The sequence below is a fragment of the Carassius gibelio genome, chromosome A24 (genome assembly GCF_023724105.1).
Source record: "Carassius gibelio isolate Cgi1373 ecotype wild population from Czech Republic chromosome A24, carGib1.2-hapl.c, whole genome shotgun sequence".
Classification (NCBI taxonomy): Eukaryota; Metazoa; Chordata; class Actinopteri; order Cypriniformes; family Cyprinidae; genus Carassius; species Carassius gibelio.
Window position 1 is genome coordinate 10,407,510 of NC_068394.1, and position 23,650 is coordinate 10,431,159.

At 35.3% G+C, this 23,650-nt stretch overlaps 1 protein-coding gene across 10 annotated transcripts in view; it reads left to right on the plus strand.

Annotated features, from left to right (window-relative positions):
* Positions 1 to 23,650, plus strand: part of LOC127945882 (RAB11-binding protein RELCH homolog) — a 42,057-nt gene that overhangs the window by 12,584 nt on the left and 5,823 nt on the right. For 2 of the 10 annotated variants that reach the window (XM_052541972.1, XM_052541978.1), the window contains 21 exons: positions 4 to 117; positions 217 to 408; positions 816 to 907; positions 2,936 to 3,235; positions 3,955 to 4,030; positions 5,276 to 5,371; positions 5,612 to 5,635; positions 9,730 to 9,842; positions 9,942 to 10,032; positions 11,438 to 11,509; positions 13,147 to 13,287; positions 13,363 to 13,527; positions 14,734 to 14,881; positions 15,156 to 15,312; positions 15,881 to 16,004; positions 16,210 to 16,258; positions 16,654 to 16,733; positions 16,817 to 16,923; positions 18,055 to 18,154; positions 18,862 to 18,944; positions 21,684 to 21,747. In XM_052541972.1, the coding sequence (XP_052397932.1) occupies positions 4 to 117; positions 217 to 408; positions 816 to 907; positions 2,936 to 3,235; positions 3,955 to 4,030; positions 5,276 to 5,371; positions 5,612 to 5,635; positions 9,730 to 9,842; positions 9,942 to 10,032; positions 11,438 to 11,509; positions 13,147 to 13,287; positions 13,363 to 13,527; positions 14,734 to 14,881; positions 15,156 to 15,312; positions 15,881 to 16,004; positions 16,210 to 16,258; positions 16,654 to 16,733; positions 16,817 to 16,923; positions 18,055 to 18,154; positions 18,862 to 18,944; positions 21,684 to 21,747 (2,388 nt within the window). Of the gene's footprint in view, positions 1 to 3; positions 118 to 216; positions 409 to 815; positions 908 to 2,935; positions 3,236 to 3,954; positions 4,031 to 5,275; positions 5,372 to 5,611; positions 5,636 to 9,729; positions 9,843 to 9,941; positions 10,033 to 11,437; positions 11,510 to 13,146; positions 13,288 to 13,362; positions 13,528 to 14,733; positions 14,882 to 15,155; positions 15,313 to 15,880; positions 16,005 to 16,209; positions 16,259 to 16,653; positions 16,734 to 16,816; positions 16,924 to 18,054; positions 18,155 to 18,861; positions 18,945 to 21,288; positions 21,372 to 21,683; positions 21,748 to 23,650 lie in introns of those variants that run through there. The other 8 variants (XM_052541980.1, XM_052541976.1, XM_052541979.1 and 5 more) reach the window with 7 other exon arrangements.

Below are 23,650 nucleotides of genomic sequence, written 5' to 3' on the forward strand. Positions count from 1 at the left end.
CAGGAGCCTATCCGCCCTCTTGAAAAGAGAGCCTTAAATTTTTTAGTCAATGAGTATTTATTGAAAAATGAATATAAGTTAACGTCCATCACATTCTCAGATGAAAATGATGATCAGGTAATATTTTATTGCATTGCTTTAATACATTCAATTTAATAGAATTATTTGATTAGTATTTTATTTCTTCCTTTTAGTCATGATATTTTATTTCTGCAGGATTTTGAGCTGTGGGACGATGTGGGTCTAAACATTCCCAAACCTCCAGACCTGCTGCAGCTCTACAGGAACTGCGGGAACAGCCTGTCATTGCATCGGGAGACCGTGGATGTGGCGGTCAATGTGGACCCAAATGACTTGCCAGGAGACTATTTCACCCAGGAACCTGTGCTGCAAACTGAGGCTGTACAGGTATTTACAAATAGGAAGATCGGTATTGTAGGGAACATGTTTGCATGAAAATAGTTTTCCGATTAATCTTAATCCGATTAAGATTAAGATTAAGATTCTGGTTTAACCTTTATTCTGAAATCAAAAAAAGTTCTGATTAATGGTGTAGGATAGCTATTTTAGTCACTTTCCTAGAAACTGGAATATTGGCTTAATCATCTTAAGGCCAAATAAATTAATGCATGTGCGAAACATTTACATAATCAGAATATTGCCAAATCATAGTCACCCCATGTAAAATATATATTCAAAAGGGATTTTTGATTTGAAATGCTGCTCAAGGATCTAAACCATGATTTTGGGGTGGTCTTGGGTTTCTCTGGTCTAAAATATTCCACCTTTTTATGTAATTTGGATGTTATCCGCAGCAGCAGGAAGTGGTTCAGGAGCTGGAATATCAGATCAGCATTCTGAACAGTGAGAAACAGAGTCTGGCTGAACAGATTAAAAAACTCCAAAGGTAAGAGTCATCGCTTGTTGCCGATGGGCCTAATTCAATCAGAAACATTAGAAACCTGCCGCGTGATTCTGAATAATCAGAGCTCAGAGCAGCGACCTGTTATTGCTGTCATTATTAATATCTGAAGGGTCCGTTCTCGTCAGCTGATGTTTATAAAAACCACATTTCTCTGTGAAAAAATATTTAGCTATAATTTATTATTCACGATTCCCTATGGTTTTGATGCTGATCAGTTAACCTGCTAAACTAAAGTGTCACTAAACCATATGTTGGTATAATTAAATGGATGTAAGTAACATGCGCTGGATATTATACCATATAATAATAACACCATATTTAGATATTTAAAACTAATAATGATTTTTTTAAATGTTCAAAGCATGTACATATGTTGTTGTTAAAATTTATAGGATTAGTTTGTTGTTTATATATTTTTGTTGTTTAAATATTTCTTTATACATTATTTTATTATTATTATTATAATTATTATTAATTGAACCACACTGCAGTCAAAAAGTTTAGGTTTGGTCAGATTTTTTTAATTCAAGCATTTTGAAAATCTTACAAAATTATATATATATAATTTACACACACAATTACACACACAATTTACACACACAATTTTTTTCAGAATTTTATTATAGCATTTATAAATATTATAAACTGTTACTTTTGATAAATTAATTTGATCCTCGCTTAAAAAAAAACTAATTTATACAAGAACATTTTACTGACCGTAAACCTTTGAATGGTAGTGAAACACATATTGTAAAACTACTGATGTTTAACATAATGTATATAATACTTATACTCACTGAGTGTCTTTTATGACTCCAATACTGTTATTACTTAATATTAGTACCTATTATTAGCAATGTTGTGCTTTCAAGTAGTTGTTGACCGATATATCGGCAAGGCCGATATTTTCTGATTATTCAAATATCGGCATTTGTATTTTTCTGCTTGGCCGATTTGTTCGAGGTGGGACTTTTATTTTGACGGTGCTGAGAGCGGCAGCGCCTGAGCGCAAACAGTGCTCAAACTTTCTCTCTTGTTCGACATCGTCCTTAAGTTCTGTCCAATACAGATAGATTTAGTCTGTCTAATAATCAGATAGAACGGTTAAACAAGGTAATGAATATATACATAAAGTATTATATTAGGCCTATTAGTAACAGAAATTCAAACATTATAATATTTTCTCTTTTGCCGTCAGTATTAAGCAAATATGCATTTATATAGTTTAAGCAAATCTTTGAATGACTAATGAACATTTAATTTCACAAACCTTGCCAACTACAAATCCAGCTGTGAGATCTTGTGAAGTGTGTATCCAGCATGATCGTGTGTTCTCGGTGACGGTCAGTCCATGTGAATTGAATGCTTTAAACTTTAAACTCATGATTTCAAATTATGCTGCACTTTATTCATTTGCCCAATGTCATATTCATGTCTTGGCTTTATTTGAAAAACATGATTCTCAATGCACACAAACTTCCCAGAATACTGAGTGCCCTGTTGTTTACAGTGTTTACTTTTTTTAATTGTATTTGTATGAACTATTTATTTATTTGTTAAAAAAACTATCTAAAGTATAAGCATGTTTCTTTTACACATTTACTTTTTAATCCATTGTTAAATTATTTCAAATTTCTTAAATATTAATAATAATAATTAGAAAAATCATATCGGCTTTATATCGGCCATCGGCATTGTCTGTCAAAAAACGCATATCGGTCGACCACTACTTTCAAGCACTCTAGAAACTGTTCCCCTCCGGCTCAGTAGAATCTCATCATTATGACCTTTTGCTCTATGACATTTTTTAGCGTGGCATTTACGTCTCCTAGCAAGTGAAAAGCTCTACACTTTATCTTTTTAAATTAGTTTTGCCTCCACTTCATGCTTTCCTGTTTGCCACAACACTACTGTATTTTAACTTCTGTGCTTGCATTTTCATACATTTTGCACACCACTAAATGTAATATACTGTATGTGTGTGTTTGTGGTGTGTGTGTGTGAAACCAGTGATATACAGGCACTTCAGAGGAAGGTTTCATCAGAACCCACATCTACAGTGAAGTTGATTCAGTCTAAAGAAGACACTCCATGTGGAAACCCCCCACTAGACAATGGACAGTATTTGGACATACGAGGGGTCACAGAAATGGACAGCTCATCAGATGCCAACACTACAGAGACCTCAACCACTACTACTGCTGCTACTGACTGCACTGAAAGCACCACTACTGCTACACAACCTTACAGCAAACTAAAGTCTCAGAGTCCGCAGGGTAAAACCTCTGTGCAGTTTGACAAGCCCAACAGGTGAGACCTGCACTTCCTTATTCCAGTGGACACTCTTGTGACTATAAAAAAGGAGTTGCACGGAGATGCAGAGATACGAATAAAGCACTCAAGCAACAAACCAAGCTTTCTATCTAGGCCATGTTTTCAGCATCATAGTCGTACTCCTAATGTAAAGGCTTTCCAAACATTAGGCTGCCACCATAGAGCTTTGCTGATTTTGATGGTTGCTTTATGGTTTCTGATATGTTTCAGTTGGTTTCTAGGCTATTGGCTGGTGGTTGCATAGCTACCATTCCAACACTAAGGAGTCAACCTCTATGTCTCTATGATATTCTGGTTAAGCCTGGTTCAGGCTGTCAGCCCAGATCCGATATTTTGCAAATCCGATTGAAATCCAATCATATTTAGATAGTCTAAATGGCAACAAACTACATGAAATAAGGTTCAGACATAGCTGATATGGCCACTAGATGGCAGCACTGCATTATGCACTATTGTGGTCCTCATCCAAATCGTTCTGCAGTGCTGACTGGCATCATTATTTCCATTCATCATCATTCTGCAGATCTGCTCTGGATGGACACTTACCCCTCGTGGCTGATTCAGACAAATAACCCTCTCCTTGTTTTGACTGTTTCTTTATCAGCGTTTTGCTCTGTGTTGTGGAAAGCTGGGCTAATATGTAGAGTTATTGGTAACTGGTGGCTTGTTAAATCATGTTTTGTTTGCTTGTGCAGAAAGCTGTCTCCGGCCTTCCACCAAGCGCTTTTGTCCTTCTGTCGAATGTCTGCTGACAGTCGTCTGGGCTCAGAGGTGAGTGGGTTCGGGGTAGCATACAGGAACAAATGCACGAGCACACGTGGGATCTACCTGTTGTGATGCTTAAAATGAAAAGTCATTCATTATTTACTCACCTTCATGTTGTTTCAAATCAGTATGACTGACTTTTTTTTTTATGTGGAGCACAAATTATATTTTTTACACTGTTGAATTGTCAGTGCAATTACAGTGAATAGCCTACGGCTTTTAATGTTAAAAGTGTATATATATATATTTTTTAAACACAAATGTTTCAATAAAAAGCTCCTAATGACTCATGCACCATATTCCTGTAAATCTTATGAAGCCATACAATAGCACTGTGTGATGAACAGACCAAATATTAGTAGTTATTCACTGAAAACCCTGAGATTTCTCCTTGAACTCTCTTAAGCAGGTGTCATTTTCGTTTCATGAATGAATCTTTCTTTTTTTATTTTTAAGTCATCATTCTCTTAACTTCCATAAGTCAAATCATTTCAATAGATCCAGCTCACAGAACTCAGTCTCAATGATTTAGTCATTAAGCAAACTGATTCAGTTTAGTGTTGTTTAGTGAGTGTTAAATAAAACTAAAGCTACTAGAAATAATTTTCGGTAATTGAAATGAAAATTTCAATGATGGAACAACAACGTAAATTTTAAACAAAAAAATGTTGCCTTGGCAACTAGCTGAAGTGAATAAGTTACACAGAGTCTGAAATTTTCGCATGCATTAAAAAAAAGAAATTCGAACTCACCATCTTTTCATATCAAAATGCTTGAAAATCAAATTGAAAACGCACAAAATCGAACCTGATCCGATTTGTTTTTATGACGGACTAAAGTTTCGGAGGCAGTGTGTAAACGTAATCAACATAGCACAAGGTCGTATTTATTTTTTAACATTCGAAAAATTTTGACGCAAATTTCGGACTCAGCGTGCAAAGACCTTAAGTTGTACATTTTTAAACTGAAAGGATATTAAATAGAAATATTTTTTAAAAATATAAAAATTACTAAAGCATAAACGTAATTGAGATCAAAACATGAATAAGTAGTATAATTCTATATAAATGATACTGATTTGGTTCTCTGTGATCCAGTTACAGTAGTGATCAGCTCAGTGGAGAGGAAGATTCTCAACAGAAAATGATTTAAATTTCAGTCTATTCATCATGAAATGTCTTACATGTTTGCCTCTGCTGGTCTGTATGTGTCGACATTTTTGTACCTAATTCAAGTGCGCTGGTTTCTCAGGTGTCTCGGATCGCTGACAGCGAGCAGAGTGTCATGCTCATGCTGGGCCGCTGTCTGCCACACATCGTACCCAACGTCCTGCTGGCCAAGCGAGAGGTAACCAATCACCTTTTGACCCAGCAGCCCCAGCTCATCTTCCATCGTCCACTGCAGCTGGCTTCTCCTCTCATTCTATTCTTAATTCCACATTGACTCAACTTATTTTTTTTCCATTGCAGTTGTGTGTGTGTGTGTGTCTCTCTCTCTATGCCCCCAACCCAATCCACCTCTCTCTCTTTTGTTCTATTCACTCATTTCTTCTCTTGCTTTTGTGCATGCATCTCACTGCACCGATAGAGAATGGTTGTGCACCTCTGTCAGGTGAGTGGAACACATCGGCATGTTCTCACATCAGCCCTCCTTTCTTCATCATGCGTGTGACCTTTGACCTTTTCAGTTGGATTGGCTTTTCATCAGCTTCCTTAGTTTTCAGTGACTCAATGCATTTCCATTTATACATATTTATTCAATGATTATTTTCAGCTTTAAAATGGAAACTTTTGCTTTGTACTGAACATCTAAACTGCTTTTTTTTTTAGATTGATAATAATACAATAATCTGTAATGAAACAATTTTATAATTAACAATATTAGTAGATTATTCATGGTTAATAGTGATATATAAACAATACATTTTTTTGTAATTCGTTTTCAAAGCTTATATACATGTACATTTTGAATCATTTGAACTCTTGTTGACATATTTATGATAAAGTAAAAACAGCAAAACAAGCAATACATATGCAACAATTTTGTTTTTGCTTAAAACAAGAAAAATGGGCTAAAAAAAAATCTTAAATCAAAGTAAAAACAAGATTATTTTTCTTGCCCCATTTGCATATATATATATATCATTTTTTTTTTTTTTTTTTTTTGATACATTTTTCAGAAAGCCAAACTTAATATCTTATGTTGTTATGCTCTTCAAGTTAGTATATCTTGAAATACAAAAATACTAAGAAATAGTTTTTTCTTTGTTGCTTTCATAAAATGATAACAACAGCAGCATGAATTGCAGCATACAGTAGTTCAATGAATATTTAGCTTAATTTTTTGTTAATTAAAATGGTTTGTTAGCTTAAGAAAATTGGAAATAATAATTCAAAATATTCATATTTTTCTGCAAATAAATCTAGTGAATTAGTCCAACTGTTAGCCGTTTACAGTAGCAGTCACACGTGTGTAAATATGTATATTTTGCAACAGCTTCAACTACTGCTTGTATAAATAGCGTGTTCTAAACTTTCAGTTTTTTTTTTTTGTTAATAGAGAGTAGCAATTTAAAAAGCAACGTAAAAGTAAATAGCAATTTCAGACTAATGATTCCAAGTTAAACTTTGACAGCCAAGCCAATGGAACATTTCTATGCTGTGTTTTTTTTTTTTTTTTTTCTGTGCTTCAGGCTCCATTAATTCAGTGCCTGCCTTTCAGCTGACAGTGAAACCTTATCATAGTTTAAATTGTTTTCTTTGCAACCCTATTACAGAGCTGATTTGGTTTAAATGAATTTCGAAAAGGAAAAAAAAAAACACACACAAGGCACATGCACACATTTCACATCTGTTGAGAGCAGCTCCAAAGGTGTGTACCGTTCCAAGCAAGTTCCACAGCATTTCCCTCATCGGGCCCCTCTGATTTGCATAGGGCCGTTCTGTTATACGAGAGCCAGGTGACGGTTTAAGATGGATTGGATGCGTTCCAGGCTGAAGTCGGGTGAAAACAAACACTGCACGAGGAGTAGAGATCTCCTTGCTAAACTGGACTTTGAGCTTTGCCTGTTAATTCTGTTGGCTTCGTAACCTTCTTCCTTGACTTCAGACACTTTCACACTTCGACACACCCTCAGTTTTCCCCTCATCTGCTGCAGAACAATTACTAATCAGACGCTGCTGGAACACCTGCCTTGCAATATAATTCCTGTCATCTGCACACCTACAATAACTTTATTGTAAAGATAAAGTCTTTTGAATTAAAGGCCATTCAAGTTATTGATTACCATAGAAAACTGATAAGACATCAGGTTCGCCAGCAATTACACTGTGTGTTTGCAACAGTCCAAAAACCCCCTTCTTCTAGCAGAATTAGGTCTGGTGTGTTTGCATATGTGGGTGTATTTCTAATTGGGCCTCTTTGCTTTCTGCTGTTAATTATCTTGATATGGAGCAGTTGATTTCCTTTGTGTTTAAGAAATGAGTCCATGCAGGCTGATGGTAGGACTTAAAATTTGCATAAAGACACAAGTTTTCATGGGAAACAGTCTGGAGTGACAAGGAATCCAAACGTGCAAGTTCTTGTTTGTTTTTTCTTTTTGTGAGAGTTTAGAACAGATTTTATTGTTTGCGTTTTTGTAGCAACATTGGCCCAAAACTGTTTGGACTCATCAGCCACAAACAAATGTCGTTGCATTTGATTAAGAAATATCAAACAAATTGGCATTGAGTGTAAATAAGCTGAATGTTTGTCAAGCAAAAATGCATCGCAAAGCCATTTTAAAACCAAAAACATTTTTATTTGTTAATAATAAAACAATATCCATTGTTATAACAACAAGATATACAATTATTTTTCTAAATATTGGGTAAAATTAGGGTAAATTCTTAGAAAAGCATTGGTCAAAGTGTAAGAACCCTGTAGAATCCTCTGTTTTGTTATCTAATGAAATTAGAGGGGTTTTGTGTGTGTGTGTGTGTGTGTGTGTGTATGTGTGTTTTAGTATGGTTAAATTAGTTTAAAACGGGGCCTAAATATAATTACTATAAGTAGGGTTTTTTTTTTTTTTTTTTTTGCAAAATGCATCACAGAAAGCCATTATGGTAACACTTTACAAAAAGGTTCATTAGTTAACTACTTCCATTTCCACTCATACATTTTCACACTTTCACTTTTGGGCCAGAGCCAAATACAATATTTCATAAATGTGGCTCTGTTGAAAGCTGTTGTCCAGGTACAGGCAATGCTGCTGCCTCATAGTGCCATACTCTCATACAAGTGATGAAACACATCTCTGAAGTCTGAATGAAATTATGGTTTTAACTCTTGGCATGTAACAGGGTGTATTGAAAGAGCCGTCCAAAGAAACAAGCTCAGCGTCAAACAGCCTGCAGTCTTGCCTCATATTTGCTTAATTATCTTTCACTTTAAAGTGTCTGTTTGAGGCTGAGCTCTACCCACAGTCACTTCTCAAGATGAGATAAATCTAGAGAAAATAAACACTTCTTTCGAATCTTCATGTGAATCCTGATCTCTTATTTCTATTCTGGGTCTTTGGTGGAAAACAGGGCAAGTAACCACTGTTTGGCCATGAGACGTGGACCAAGGGCACACTGCCTTTTCTGTAATGTGATATCTGTCGTGCTGACAAGGTTTTTTGTTACTGCTTCTCACCGTTACGGTAAACATCCACAGATTTACATGGCTAAATGGCTTTCTACATAGTTTATAGAATTTGTATATATCAGCACACACATGATGATATGGACATGCACTTCGAAATTTCTTTGTGCTAGTACTAGGCAATATATATCAATATTTTTAAACCTTTTGATAATATTCTGTTTATTTATATATTTATGTTTTTTTTTTATTATTATTATTATTTAAACCAAACATTCATTATACAGCCATAAATTCAATTTAAAAGGAAAGGAATTTAAATTGAAAGTGTTAAATTAAATTATTTATATATATATATATATATATATATATATATATATATATATATACAGTGTTTCCATTGACCTGGAAATATCAGAGAAATTCAAATTTGTGATTTCCAGTTAAAAAAAAAAGTTACAATTTTAAAAGATCATGGGATAGTCATGCAAATGTATATCACCAAATTAATAAAAATTATTTTCCAGACAGAAAATGGAAAATTAATTTGTGTTAATATTGTATTTGTATAATGTCATAAATGTATTTTTTACTTAAAAATGCTGTGTAACTTAAAAAAAATAAAAATACAAAATGACATTGAATTTATTTTTATTTTTTTTATTTATTAATTTAACTCTATCATTATTTTATAGTTAAAATCGGAATACTCTTAAAAACTCCAGAATTGTTAGATTGTGAAAATGTAGCGTTTTTAGGAAACTTTATGACCAAATCAAAATCATTCAGTATACACAGTGTTTTTAAATATTTACATCACCAACAGTTTAGTTCCAAACATGCCGTGAATATCCGTTATACCGCCGAGCCCTTTCTTGGTGCTGTGATTTAGTGGCTTGTAGACTCTCTCCTCTGTGGTGAAGGTGTTTCTTCAATATAGTAGCTTTTCCTATATCCTCAAATACCTGCTTGCAGAAGTTCCTTGTCCAAGCCTATTGGGATGGTCTCAGCCGATGCATGTGTGTGTTAATGTCCTTTTGCAATGCATATTGTTTAACCCGCGTTTCTGTGTGTGTCCACAGGAGTTGATTCCTCTCATTCTGTGTACGGCCTGCCTACATCCCGAGCCCAAAGAAAGAGACCAGCTACTGCACATCCTCTTTAATCTTATCAAGAGACCTGACGATGAGCAGAGGTGTGTGCGCATTTGGGCATCTGCTCATGTGTAATCGACCAAATAAAAATCGGTTTTGTTTTGAGTTTGATAACACTCTGCTGTGATCTTCCTCTCTAGGCAGATGATTTTGACCGGGTGTGTGGCATTCGCCCAGCATGTGGGTCCCACTCGGGTGGAAGCCGAACTTCTGCCACAGTGCTGGGAACAGGTTAGTTCTGCAAATTATATTTGAAAACTTAACCATATAATTGCTTTTGAACTGTGTAGGCCTACTCTGTCATTCACACAAGCCAAATGGTCAAAACAACAATTCTTTCTGTGAACTTTTTTATCAATACATCTGTTATAGTTTTTAAGTGTAAGAAGGTAAGCATGGCTGATTTACATATAGAAGATGCTGTGACAAAAAAATAAGCTACTGTTTATCAGGGTTCGAGGAAGTGAAAAATGTCATGGAAAACTGCATTTATAATTATAACTTTTGGTGTCAAAAAGACCCTTTACTTACATTTATAAGTGGACTCGGGGGAAAAAAGAACAATGAACTTGTAGAATATCGTGCATAAAGTGGTCTCAAACGTATTTGGACATTTAAGTCAAACTTAAATATTTTTTAGCATTTTAGTTTTTATTTTGATCATTTTCAAATTTTGTATTCTTTTTAGAACGGGTTATTTGAATATTTATAGAATTTGATATTTGAATTAATTTAGAATGGAGTCTTTATAAAGGAATATTTGAACCTTTTTAAAGTGGAATCTTTATAATGGAGTATTTGATCATTTTTTTCAATGGAATCTTTGAATGTTTTTGGAATTAGCATATTTGAATCTACTTCGAAAGTAATCTTGACAATAGAATATTTGAACATTTTTCGAAAGGAATTGAAACTTTTAAATATTTGTTTAATTAAAACAAATCTTTCTCTTTGAATATTTCGAAATGCAATTAAAGATTTTAGTAATTAGATTTCTGTGAACATAGTAAACAATCATTGCAAACTGAATTTTCAGCTTTTTAGATTTTAAAACTTAAACTTAGGTGGAAAATAATGAATGGAATCGTTTTAGTCTTAAGACTTTTTTATTAGGTAAATGCAGAAAAAACACAGTAATTGAATATTTATTTATTTATTTTTTAATGTTTTTATAATTAAACTTAATAATTAAAAAGTACCCTAAAAGTTGCTGAAAGCAAATTTATTTAAAAATGTAAAGTAGTTACAAAATGGCTTAGAAAGGTTTTATCCATTATATATTTATGAATATTCTATCATTTCTGCAATGGCTTTCAAGTTTAAAGTTTGAATTAAATTGTCCGAAACCACTGAAGCCACTGTAGATCATGTCCATGTCTTGGTACACATCCCCATGTTTACCGTTAGTTTTAAGGAAATTCTCAAAAAAGTACAGTACGTTCGCAACTTCCCACATGGAAACCAATTTCCGCTGAGGAAATAACCTAAACAATTTCAGCGTTTAACACTGAAAAATATGAGCTAATGTGGTTTACAGAGGGTACGGATGGGTATGCAGTCCTGTGGTCAGAGCTGGGACTGATGATGCCGTGTTGTGTCTTGTGCTGTCTGTGTACGTCTGTGTTTCTCTGCTCAGATCAACCACAAGTATCCAGAGAGAAGACTTCTGGTGGCGGAAGCATGTGGAGCCCTGGCCCCTTATTTACCCGTAAGAGTCCTCTAAATATAAAACTGGACGCATTAATCATGTTCACCTTTCAACAGCGTCACAGTTAGTGATCGCTAAAACACTAGACGTCAAGCAAAAGCATGTTGAAATAATCAAATAATTATGATCAAATAATCATACCAACAAATATCAGCATATGCAAAATCTGTTGGCATTTGTGTCCACTTTGATCATGTCTGTATGTGTTGCTATGGAGGAATGCTGTTTGTTTACAGTGGCTGCACATCATAGAGTTACGGTCGGCACTCATCTAGTGCTATGAAACGGCCTAAGAATCATTTTAGAACTGAATCTTTAGTTTGGAATCTTTGAAACCTTTTTGCATTTATCTAGACTGAAATGATCCGAACTTTTATATTTGACTCTTTCAAATGCAATCATTTGAATCATTTTTTAGGATTTAATATTTATAATGGAATCTTTTATCAAAATAGAATGGAAACAACGGAGCATTTAGTAATGTAATATTTAGAATTAATTTAAGTGTTATTTTTGAATCTTGAGAATGGATTCTTTCAGTCTTCTCCGAGTTGAATATTTATTCAGAATAAAATTCTGACATTACGGTTTTGGGGTCAGTACGATTTTTTTTTTTGAAATTGATGCTTTTATTAAGCAAGGATATGTTAAATTGATCAAAAAGAGACTTTTAATTTTGTTTTACAATGGAATCTTTGGATTTATTTAGAATGGAATCTTTATAATGAAATATTTAAATCTTTTTAGAATGGATTTTTTTTTTTTTTTTTCATTCTTAACGTTCACATGCTTTTAAATCAGCCGTAGAAATTATTTAGAACTGGATCTTTAGACTACAATCTTAAAATCCTTTTTGCATTCAATTTTTACAATAGAATCCTAAAATTTATATTTAGACTCAAATGATCAAATCTTCATTTTCATGTTCAGGCTTTTAGAATTTAATATTTGGAATGAAATCTTTAAACCCATTTAGAATAGAATCTTTTGATCATTTTGTAATTTAATATTTGGAGCCTAATTTTCAAATCTTTTTTATATTAATCTTGATCATGAAGTCTTTCAGTCTTTTCTGAATGGCATGTTTATTAAGAATAAAATTGTCCAGTTTTTAAACAACTCTTCAACAATTTGATGCCAGCATTTTTACTTTAATAAATTAATACTAATAAGCAAAGTCACATGTTTCTTTCTGTTTGACTTCCGTGAAGTCAAATAGTTTCTATTTCAAATAAATACTGTTATTTTGAGCTTTCTATTCATCAAAGAATTCGTAAAAAAAAAAAAAGTCACAGTTTCTACAAAAATACTGTTTTGCAACATTGGTAATAATAAGAAGTGTTTATTGAGCAACAATTCGGCATATTAGGAATATCTCTGAAGGATCATGTGACACTGGAGTATTTGGAGTTTACAGTGAACTGATTTGGCTCAAACAGCGCTCTGATTGATAGTGAAGTGACTTTTTTGCCTGTGTATGCTGTAGTCTGTAATGGAGTGTATGATGTTTGTTTCCTGATGAGAATGAACACTTAATCCTTTAGCCAAACACAGCAGAATACAAAATTAGATGTTTTGTATGCAATTCTGAGCTGGCATGGAAATCCAAGTATGTGTGTGTGTGTGTGTGTGTGCAGAAGGAGATCCGAAGCTCTCTGGTTCTGTCCATGCTCCAGCAAATGTTGGCAGAAGATAAAGCTGACATGGTTCGAGAGGCAGTGGTGAAAAGTTTAGGCATTATAATGGGCTACATTGACGACCCAGACAAATACTCCCAGGTGTGTGGATAGTTTCAAGCACAGTCCAGTGTTTTTACATTTTTTATACTTATTTTGGATATGGTTATGTAACAGGGCTTTGAGCTGATGCTGTTGTCTCTGGGTGACCCGTCAGAGAGGGTGGTCAGTGCCACCCACCAAGTGTTCATTCCAGCCTTCGCTGCCTGGTGCACAGAACTGGGCAACTTACAGTCCCAGCTCATCCCCTCCCTCCTCACACGCATCGAGAAGCTGCTCAAGGTGAAAACCAGCACCTACACACACAAACGCTTGCTCCACATTTTTTTATATATATATATATATATATATATATATATATATATATATATATGTATATATATATATATATATATAATATGTATGTATGTATGTGTGTGTGTGTGTGTGTATAGATATAAAAGATTGAATATTTAGAATGGAACTTTAATATTTGGAATAAATACTAGAATCATTTTAGAAGTGAATTTTTAGCTTGAAAGCTTTTTGAATTTAATCTTTACAATAAATATTTTTTATATGTAAATATTAAGACTCTATCAAATCCTTTATCTTTCAAATAGGATCTTTTGAGTTTTGTTTTCAGTATTTAATAATTAAAATGGAAGCGTTCAATTTGTTTAACTGTAGAATAGAATTATGTCAACATTTTGAATATATGAAACCTACTGAATATTTGGAATCTAATTTTCAAATCTGATATATTTGTATCTTGAGAATTAAGTCTTCAATCTTTTCTGAATAGCATGTTTATTTAGAATAAAACAATTCATAGTACAGTTCAAAACTATGGGGTTTGTGATTTTTTTTATTTTTATAATTATTATAATTTCTTTTTAAGAAATGAAAACTTTTGTTTTGCAAGGACATTAAATTCATCAAAAAGTGAAAGTAATGAAAAATAGTTACTATTCCTAATAAAAGTTTTTTTTTTTTTCTATGTATTACTTTATATTATCACAGAGCAGCACAACTGTTTTCACATTTTGACAATAAGAAGAAATATTTCTTCAATTTTCTTCAAATAGAATGATTTCTGAAGGATCATGTGACACTGAAGACTACAGTAATGGCTGCTGAAAATTCTGCTTTGCAGCATCACAGGAATAGATTACATGTTAAAAATATATTCTAATAGAAAGCAGTTATTTTAAATGTAAATAATATGTCACAATATTATTACTTTTACTGTGTTTTTGACCTAATAAATGCAGCGTCTGTGAACATTGAGACTTACTTCAAAAACATAATTAATCTTTTAAATGCTGTACATTTGAATCTATAAAACGGAAACTTGAATCTACAGAATGTTAGAATCCGATTTTCTTGTTTTGATTTTGTTCCCAAAAGGAACTTAGAAAAACATATGTAACTCTATGAGCAGGCTCTTTTAGTTCCATTCAGTTATTTAATTCCTAAATCCCCCTCTCTCTCTCTCTCTCTCTCCAGCAGGGTGAATATGGTCTAGATGAACACAAGCTGCATATGTATCTGTCAGCGCTTCAGTCCCTCATCCCGTCGCTGTTTGCGGTGCTGCTCCAGAACGCCCCCTTCACCAGCCGAGCCAAACTACAGGGCGACGTGCCTCCAATCGAGGGTGAGGGTCGGCCAACGTCAACATGCGCACGCATGCGTTTTTGGCTAATATTCTGAGTCAGGCCACGTTTAGCGACGCAGACCTGGCGCCTGACTCGGTGTAACTGTAGGGTTTCTGCCATGTTGAGGTTGCTTTCTGGTTTTGGGCTCACTATCAAAGTGCTCTTTCATTTACGTGCTGCGGCCGCGTCAGATGATTTGCACATTATGCTTTTTTGGTGCATTCATGGTTTTAAAATCTGTGTGTGTGTGTGTGTGTACATGTGACCTGGCAGTGACCCGATTCCCGCGGCCAGCCTCCCCGTTGCAGGACGTGGCCATCATTGTGGGCAGCAGAGAGCAATTGGCAGTTCTGCTGCAGTTACATGATCATCAGCTCCAGCATGAAGGAACTACAGGATGGGACAGTTTGCTCTGGGTGGTCAACCAGTTGTAAGTTGATGACTCACTCTCTGGTTTTTGGCCTCTTTTGCCATCTTTCTTGAAGGTGGAGACAGGAACTTGGGTCACCCACTCATGTTGGAGCACCAGGCCACACCTAGAGCGTTAAATGGCATGCATACGTGTTCATAAAAATGTATCTCTTCATCCCACCAAGATTTTTTATAAAAAGGGCAAACTAAGGGTCAGAAAAAGTCAGATGACATCATAACAAAGAGCAAATTAACATTTGGAATAATATGTCACTCCAGATAAACTCATTAAAAATGACAGATCTTATGTAAGAGATGGTTAATTCTTATTCTTAAATAGAAGAATAAATTAATAGCAAAATAAAAAAATAAAGTATGAGCAGCACGTTTAAATCAAAAGGTCATTTAAAAACTTTTTTTATTTAAAATTATGAGTATTTTTGGTTGTTACACTAACGGTGCAATGGTACAGTTGGATACAATTTAAAGAACAATGTTTCAGAAATTCTTTTAGTGACTGTATTCTTTCTACACGTCACATGTTGCATGCTACATTTGCATTGAACTTGATTTTTTTTTCTCCACAGTTTACCCCAGCTTATAGATATTATAGGACGCTTCAACGTCGCCTCATCCACCTGTGTGCACGAGTTCTGCAGGTTCTTCTGGAGATTTTGTCGAACATTTGGGAAAATCTTTACCAACACTAAGGTAGGACAGGTCAAAGACATTTGCCATACAGTAATCGCTCTCTCTCTCTCTGTAGCACCTTTTTTTTTTTCTCCGTATCTTTTTTTTCTTTTTATTTGGACAAGTGAAGTAGCTAAATACAGCTTGTGCTGCAAATAGTCTGGCTCAGATACTTCCTTCTGCAGTTTCAGTTTAATTTAAGTGTTTTTTCCCCCTCATTTTGAAGGTAAAACCTCAATTCCAAGAAATCCTGCGGCTATCTGAGGAGAATGTGGGTGAGTAACTGTTCACTTAACCAAGAATGATACTCCCGCTGTCAGAGGGGGGGGGGGGGGCTGGGAAGAGAGCACACACACACACACACACACACACACACACACACACACACACTATTCGTCTCTATATCTCTTTCCCATGCCGGAGACTTGTGTGTCAAATATGTGTTTTCACTCTTCATGGGATTTGGAAATGGAGCTTTTTCTTTCATTCTTTGAATGTTTGTTGAATAAAAAAAAAAGTCTATGGTTAAAGTATTTGCCAAGAAAACCTGAATGTAGTTGCATTTGAATGGTTTGATTTTATTAGTACCAGATGAGTTCAACTAATTATTTTATGTCTGAGTGTTGGGTTATATAAGTTTAGAGATTGTAACAAGGATTGTGTCCTGCAGACGCCTCGGCGGGGAACGGCATCCTTACAAAAGCTACAGTGCCGATCTATGCAACGGGAGTCTTGACGTGCTATAATCAGGTAAGAGCATGGTTGCACTCCTGGTGTGTGATGTTTTAAACCAGGAAAGCCTCTCTCTGATGAAGTGATGATGTTGGTTTCAGGATGAGGACCGTAAACTCTTGGTTGGCTTTCTTGAGGATGTCATGACCACGCTGTCTCTCTCCCATGCTCCCCTTGACAGTCTAAAGGCTTCATTTGTAGAGCTGGGGTGAGTGTCGTCAGCTTTGTTAAATCTGCATGAGCTCATCTGAGGCTGCCGTTCCTTTAAGCTGATGTTAAATGACTTGCTCACGAGTCGTTGAGTACATGTCAGTTTCTGTGTGTTAAAGCTGTATTAATTCATCTATTTGTTTACTCACCCTAATGCTATTTCAAACCCAGATGATTTGATTTTATTGGAACACAAAAGCAGATGTTTAACTGTAACCAGGGGCAGTCTAAAAAGTGCATTTGAAAAATGAGATCTCAGCGATACTTTGCAGGGCCAGATTTGTTTATGAATGTAAATGTATTTATATTTGTAATAAAAAAAACATTACATGTCATATTTTAATTTCATATTTCACAGTTTTTAACATTTTTAAATATAAAATTATAATTTTTTTATTTATGGTTTCATAGTTTAAAAATGGTTTTAAATATATAATAACAACAAACTTTTTTTAAGCATTTTATATGAATTTGACATTTTTAATTGTATTTTATGATTTCGTTTTTTATATTATTACACAATTTTACACAGATTTTCAAATTATTTTAAATTGAAGTTTTTATTTTATTTTATGATTTTACTAATTTAACATGATCACGAATAATATTTTCACTAATAGCTGGAAATTGTATAGTCGTTTAAGTGCAATAAATGAAACCGTTTTACTTCAAAACGTTACAAATAGGTTCGCGATTTATTTATTTTTCTTATTGATCGCAAGTAATCTTTTCAAATTCGACACATTCATATAATTCTGCCTAATATTACATATTTAAGTTCATTAAAATTTAATATTAAAGGCTATAATGTAATTTTGAAGTTTAAAATGTTGACAATCAGAATTCTAAACCGAAAATCGCATAAAACCAAATGTCTACATTTTCAAGTCATAAACGCTTACATCCTGGAACACTTCAAGTTGAACCCTGCATAAACCGACAATAATGGTTTAAGCAGTTTAGGACAAGCATAACATGTCCCAATTTGTTCGACTCCCATATCCTGATGATCTAATGCGCCAGACATTTCATGCTAATGGCAGTCTAACTGACTAGAAGATCAGGTTTAGTAGGATCACCCCCTGTTATTTTGTGATTACCCGCTAAATCCGTTATTTCCTGTCTCCAGGGCAAACCCAGTGTATCATGAGCTTCTACTGACGGTGCTTTGGTATGGAGTGGTCCATACATCTGCACTGGTACGCTGCACCGCTGCACGCATGTTCGAGGTAAGCCCATCCTCCAATTCACGCTTCAAAATTAACATGCATCGTTCATTTAGCCATAAAGTTAATAAATACTTCCAATGTCCTTAAATTGATGTTTAAAGACATTTAGCATCCTCCAGGCCAGTCGAATGATTCGTTTTATTACCTAATGCATTGCAAATTAGCTGTAATATGATGTTTTAAAAATGTTAATGGTTGGTATGAGGTGGTAAATATGTATTTTCAGACCCATCCACACTCCCTGTAGGGCCCCCTTGTCATCCCTGTTACCTGTCAAAACGCTGAATGTTTACTTGTATTTGAAGTCAATGCAGCTTTAAAGCATCCGTATGTCTTTTGCACCACAGCACGCTTGCTATTGCCATTCAGAAATTATGTAACAAACCCCCACATTTCATCCCCCCTACACTGTTTAAATCTGTAACGAAGGTTCAAGAAGTGAACTTAAGGAACTCCATGTGAGAAACCCCTTCTTCTCATCTGTGGTCGTAGCTTTATAGTTAAATATGCCTGGCCTCTTTAGTTCTTAAGCGCCTCCTTGGTCTCCTGTCTTGTTTTTCATTGTATGTCTTTTTTAGTTTGTTACCGGTGTTTCTTTTTGTGTTCTTTTGTTTCTCTCTCTCTCTTTCTCTCTGCGGTGTTCCATGACACTGTGCTTGCTCTTTTCATGCATCCTGTGTGACATCACCCCTGCTCTGACCAATCAGCTGTTGGTGAAGGGGGTGAATGAAACTCTAGTAGCTCAGAGAGTTGTTCCAGCACTTATCACTCTCTCCAGTGATCCTGAAATGTAAGTCTCCTCCTGCCTCCTTCATCCATGCACCTCCCTCCGCCTTGGTTCTCTCCGGAGGCCATAACTTTATTAGCCCCTTTATCAAGCGAGGAGCGCCTACCTGAGCCAAGATGTAAGGGTTTCACTTTATTTATGTTGAAAGAAATGAATTTCATATAAAAAATATTGCCGTTTTATTTAAACAATCGAAACAATGAAATGTCTAGGTCATATTTCACCTTAAAAAAAAAACTGAGATTCAGGAAAAGGAGTGTAACGGTACATGTATTCTCAACGGACCGTTTCGGTACAGGGCTTTCGGTATGGTGCACGTGTGTACCGAATGACCAAATCCAATATTTTGTTTGCGGAACATAGGTACATTTTCGTGTTTCCAAATGAACACATTAAGTGGTGGAAGTCTCCGCGTTCAGCGCAAATCCCGCCCTGCAGCTGATTCTAAGGCCGGTGACACACTGGCTGCGTGGCGTGAGCGTGGCGTTTCTGCTGCGCGTCAGTTGCGTGATGGCTGCTTCGTGTCTTTACACACCAGAATCTGGTGCGCTGCTGCTGCTGTAGGTGACATAGAGGTAGACCACCGAGGCGCCGACAGACCAGGCTCTTGTCTTCACGACAACATTATCTATACTTCATGTTGAGCGTAAATATAAAGCCTACTGATAAAGGACACCGTCAACAGTATTGACGGCAAAATAGACTATGTTTGACAGGTGCAATATGCCAGTGTGTCACCGGCCTAAGGCTTTCAAAAAGGCATCACGCGAGTGTGAACATCACTACAACTAGGAAAAAAACGATTGTAATTCAAACGCAGCTCCCGTCGGCATTTAAACAGACCTTTGCTCTTAATTCCGATCGGTCCAACGCAATAACAAAATCTGAGCAGGTCTAAAAACTGAAACTGTTGATGCTACATTTTACACTTTGGAAAAGTTATATATATATTTTTTTAAATATGAGCAGGCCTACAAGCTGGGATTGGTAATGCTGCACTGTAATTATAGTTATTTATTTAAATTTTTCATTATATTTTATTATATGATATTGGTTTGAGACTGAGAGTATTTTATTTAGTGGAGAACTTTGCAGCAGTATTTTATTATTTTTTTATTTTATATATATTTTCTTAAAAAGTATTTAAAAAACGTGTAAACAAATTGTTAAAAAAAAGTTTATAGGAATAAATAACCTGCCGTTTAATGTTTGCATTTCTTTCCCTTACTGTACCGAAAATGAACCGAACCGTGACTTTAAAACCGAGGTATGTACCGAACCGTGATTTTTGCGTACCTTTACACTCCTATTCAGGAATATTGCATTATGATTTTAGAATTTTCATCACATTGAACCAAGTTCTTATTACCATAATGTGAAGAAGGAGAAAAAATCTCTAATTACTCTAATACAGTAATGAAAGCGAACCAGTTTGGACCCCTTTTTTATTTTATTTATTTTTATTTATTTTTTACAACAAAAATACTATACATAACAAATACTACCATGTTGTATACTTAAAATTGTAGATGAAAAAAATGTATTTACAAATTAATTTAATTAATAATATTTATTTATGTATTGCATTATAACAGGCTTCTGACATCCAGAGGGTTAACTGTGCTTAATTGCTATGAAAATTGCTCCATTTATTTTATTTTGAGTCTGGAATATGGCCCAGGCACTATTTATATATCATTTTGTATGTATTTTTCTCAATTTATATGCATTATAATAAGCTAGTAACCGACAGAGAGTTAAATGTGCTTAATTGCTGCAAAAATAATGTCGTCATATACTGTAAATAAATCTAAAATAATCTTCTTTTTTTTAATTATTATTATAAAAAATTGTTTTAAATTATTAATATATATATATATATATATTTTTTTTTTGGTTGAAATATGCCCCATATATACAAATTTAATATTGGAAGATATCATTGTTAAACCATCATTCCAGTTGATATAATTATGAATCATCTGAAATTCATGCTGATGTTATGGCAGTGTGAAAAGTGTATATCTGGCTCTCCTGATGAAACCAAGGCTTGAGAGACCGTGCTTATTTTTTTTTTGTCTCATGTGCTCGATGTACTAACATCCTTCGTTCAGGCTACACTAATCGCTGCATGCTTGGAAAAGCTACCTGCTTTCCACAAGTCCATTCGTCCCCTCAGTCAACTCATCTGTCCATTCATGTGGCCCATGGCATGTTTGGCTGCCAGTCACTCTTTCCCAAAGCCCCCTAGCACTTCAGCCTCCTCTACCATCCTCCTTCCCTGCTAGATTCTTGGCCATTTGTGTTTGACCCCCCCGTCTCTCTTTTGCATCTGACTGGTTTGCAGCTGATTCTTCGAGGCATGAGCGAAGCCTTAATTGACAAGCGAGTAGCTCCAGCCCTTATTACCTTGTGCAGTGGTCCTGAATTGTGAGTTAACCGCAGCTGTGAGACATTTTAAAAACCAAATATCCTGTCTCCTCTCCGTATTCTCTTGGTTGGATATTTTGTATTTGTTTTATTTTCTTAAGAGGGGGGTGTTTGGATATTTGTTGACTGTTTCTGTTTTGCTTTTCATACTGACATGGGGATGATCATATGACATTAATCATCTTGCTATCCACATATTCCATCAAGTGATTGGCATCTCATGGTTCTGTTCCATTCATGCATGTTTTATCATTTTATTGGGGAAAGGAATGGTTTCTTTTGGATGTGTAGTGACAGATTTTCTGTTTTCAGCTCAGTGAGGATATCAACAATACCTGCCTTCGGAACAATTATGGAAACCGTAACACAAAAAGAGGTACATGTCTTCCGTATTACAAATACCTCACACAACCTATATATATATATATATATATATATATATATATATATATATATATACATACACATACACATACACACACACACACACACACTAGGGCTGCACAATATTGGGAACAAAGACATTGCGATATTTAATTTTTCTGCAATATATATTGCGATATGAAATCTAATCAAGTTTTTCTTACAAACAAAAATGAGGAGAGCACACTTATATTCTCATTTTAAATTATTTAAACATCGACAACATCGTGTCAATTGATTAATATGCGCGAGGGAGAGAGAGCAAGATGGCGCTTGTTTTGTTTGAAGACGGTGAGCGTGCGGCCGGGGCTTGCTCTCTCTCTCTCTGCCCTATTAAACTCTCGCTCTCTCTCTCTCGCGCTCTCTCTCTCTCTGCCCTGTTAAACTCACAGGACTTAACATTTTTAAACCGCTGTGCAATTAATCCATGAATCACATTCGTCAAGGGCCGTAAAGTTCTATATATATATATATATATTAGGGGTGTAACGATACGCGTATTCGTATTGAACCGTTCGGTACGACGCTTTCGGTTCGGTACGCGGTACGCATTATGTATACCGAACGGTTCGTTGGAGTAATTAATTATATTTGGAAAAAAAAAAAAAAAGAGAGAGATAGAAATATAATGATATGCGTTCAACAAGGTAGCCCAATAACCCAAACAACGTAACAGGCAACGCCCCTGACACTCCCGAAGAAGAAAAAAACACCATCTTATATGTTTATGTTAGGCTACTCAGCAGGCGCTCGCTCACTCAGTACGCGCTGAAGGCTCGTTGCAAAATAGCCAATGCGTTTAACAGACTAGAAATGAGAAGATCCCCCAATAACCAACAGGTCTGGTGCTCCTAAAAACGCGTGGAAAACGCTAAGCACGTCTTTCTCCTCCTTTCCAAAGCGCTCGGGCAGAAGCGCTCATGAGGCGCCTGTCTTTGCTAAGCAACAATGACGTGCTCTCTCCATGAGACGCGGAAATTTCAGCGAAGGATAAATGGATTTGCAGCTCTAAAAATCGCTTGCAGTAGCTCTGCTACTAAATTTATTTCAAAATTGCAATCCATATACAACTATGATCAGCTGATCCTTCATCTTGGCTGAGCTCTCAACGTTGTTACGGGAAAGGATGAAGCTGATTGGTTGGTTCTTGTCACATTACCCGCGGTGCGCTTGCGGCATTCTGAAAAGTTGAGATGTTTTTACATTTTGCTGTATCTAAAACGTATCGAACCGAACCGAACCGAACCGTGACATCAGTGTATCGTATCGAACCGAACCGTGAATTTTGTGAACCGTTACACCCCTAATATATATATATATATATATATATATATATATATATATATATATATATATATATATATATATATATATATATATATATATAAACAACATTAACTCCCAACACAGTTCTGGGCTTTTAAGAGAAAATGTATGTATGTATGTATGTATGTATGTATATGCATGCATCAATCAATCAATCAATCAATCAATCAGGGGTGTAACGGTTCACAAAATTCACGGTTCGATACGATACACTGATGTCACGGTTCGGTACGTTTTAGATATGGCGAAATGTAAAAACATCTCAACTTTTCGGTATGCCGCAAGCGCACCGCGGGTCATGTGACAAGAACTAACCAATCAGCTTCATCCTTTCCCGTATCAACGTTGAAAGCTCAGCCAAAATGAAGGAACAGCTGATCATAGTTGTATATGGATTGCAATTTTGAAATAAATTTAGTAGCAGAGCTAGCCTACTGCAAGCGATTTTTAGAGCTGCAAATCCATTTATCCTTTGCTGAAATTTCCTTGTCTTCATGGAGAGAGCAGCATGTCATTGTTGCTTATCAAAG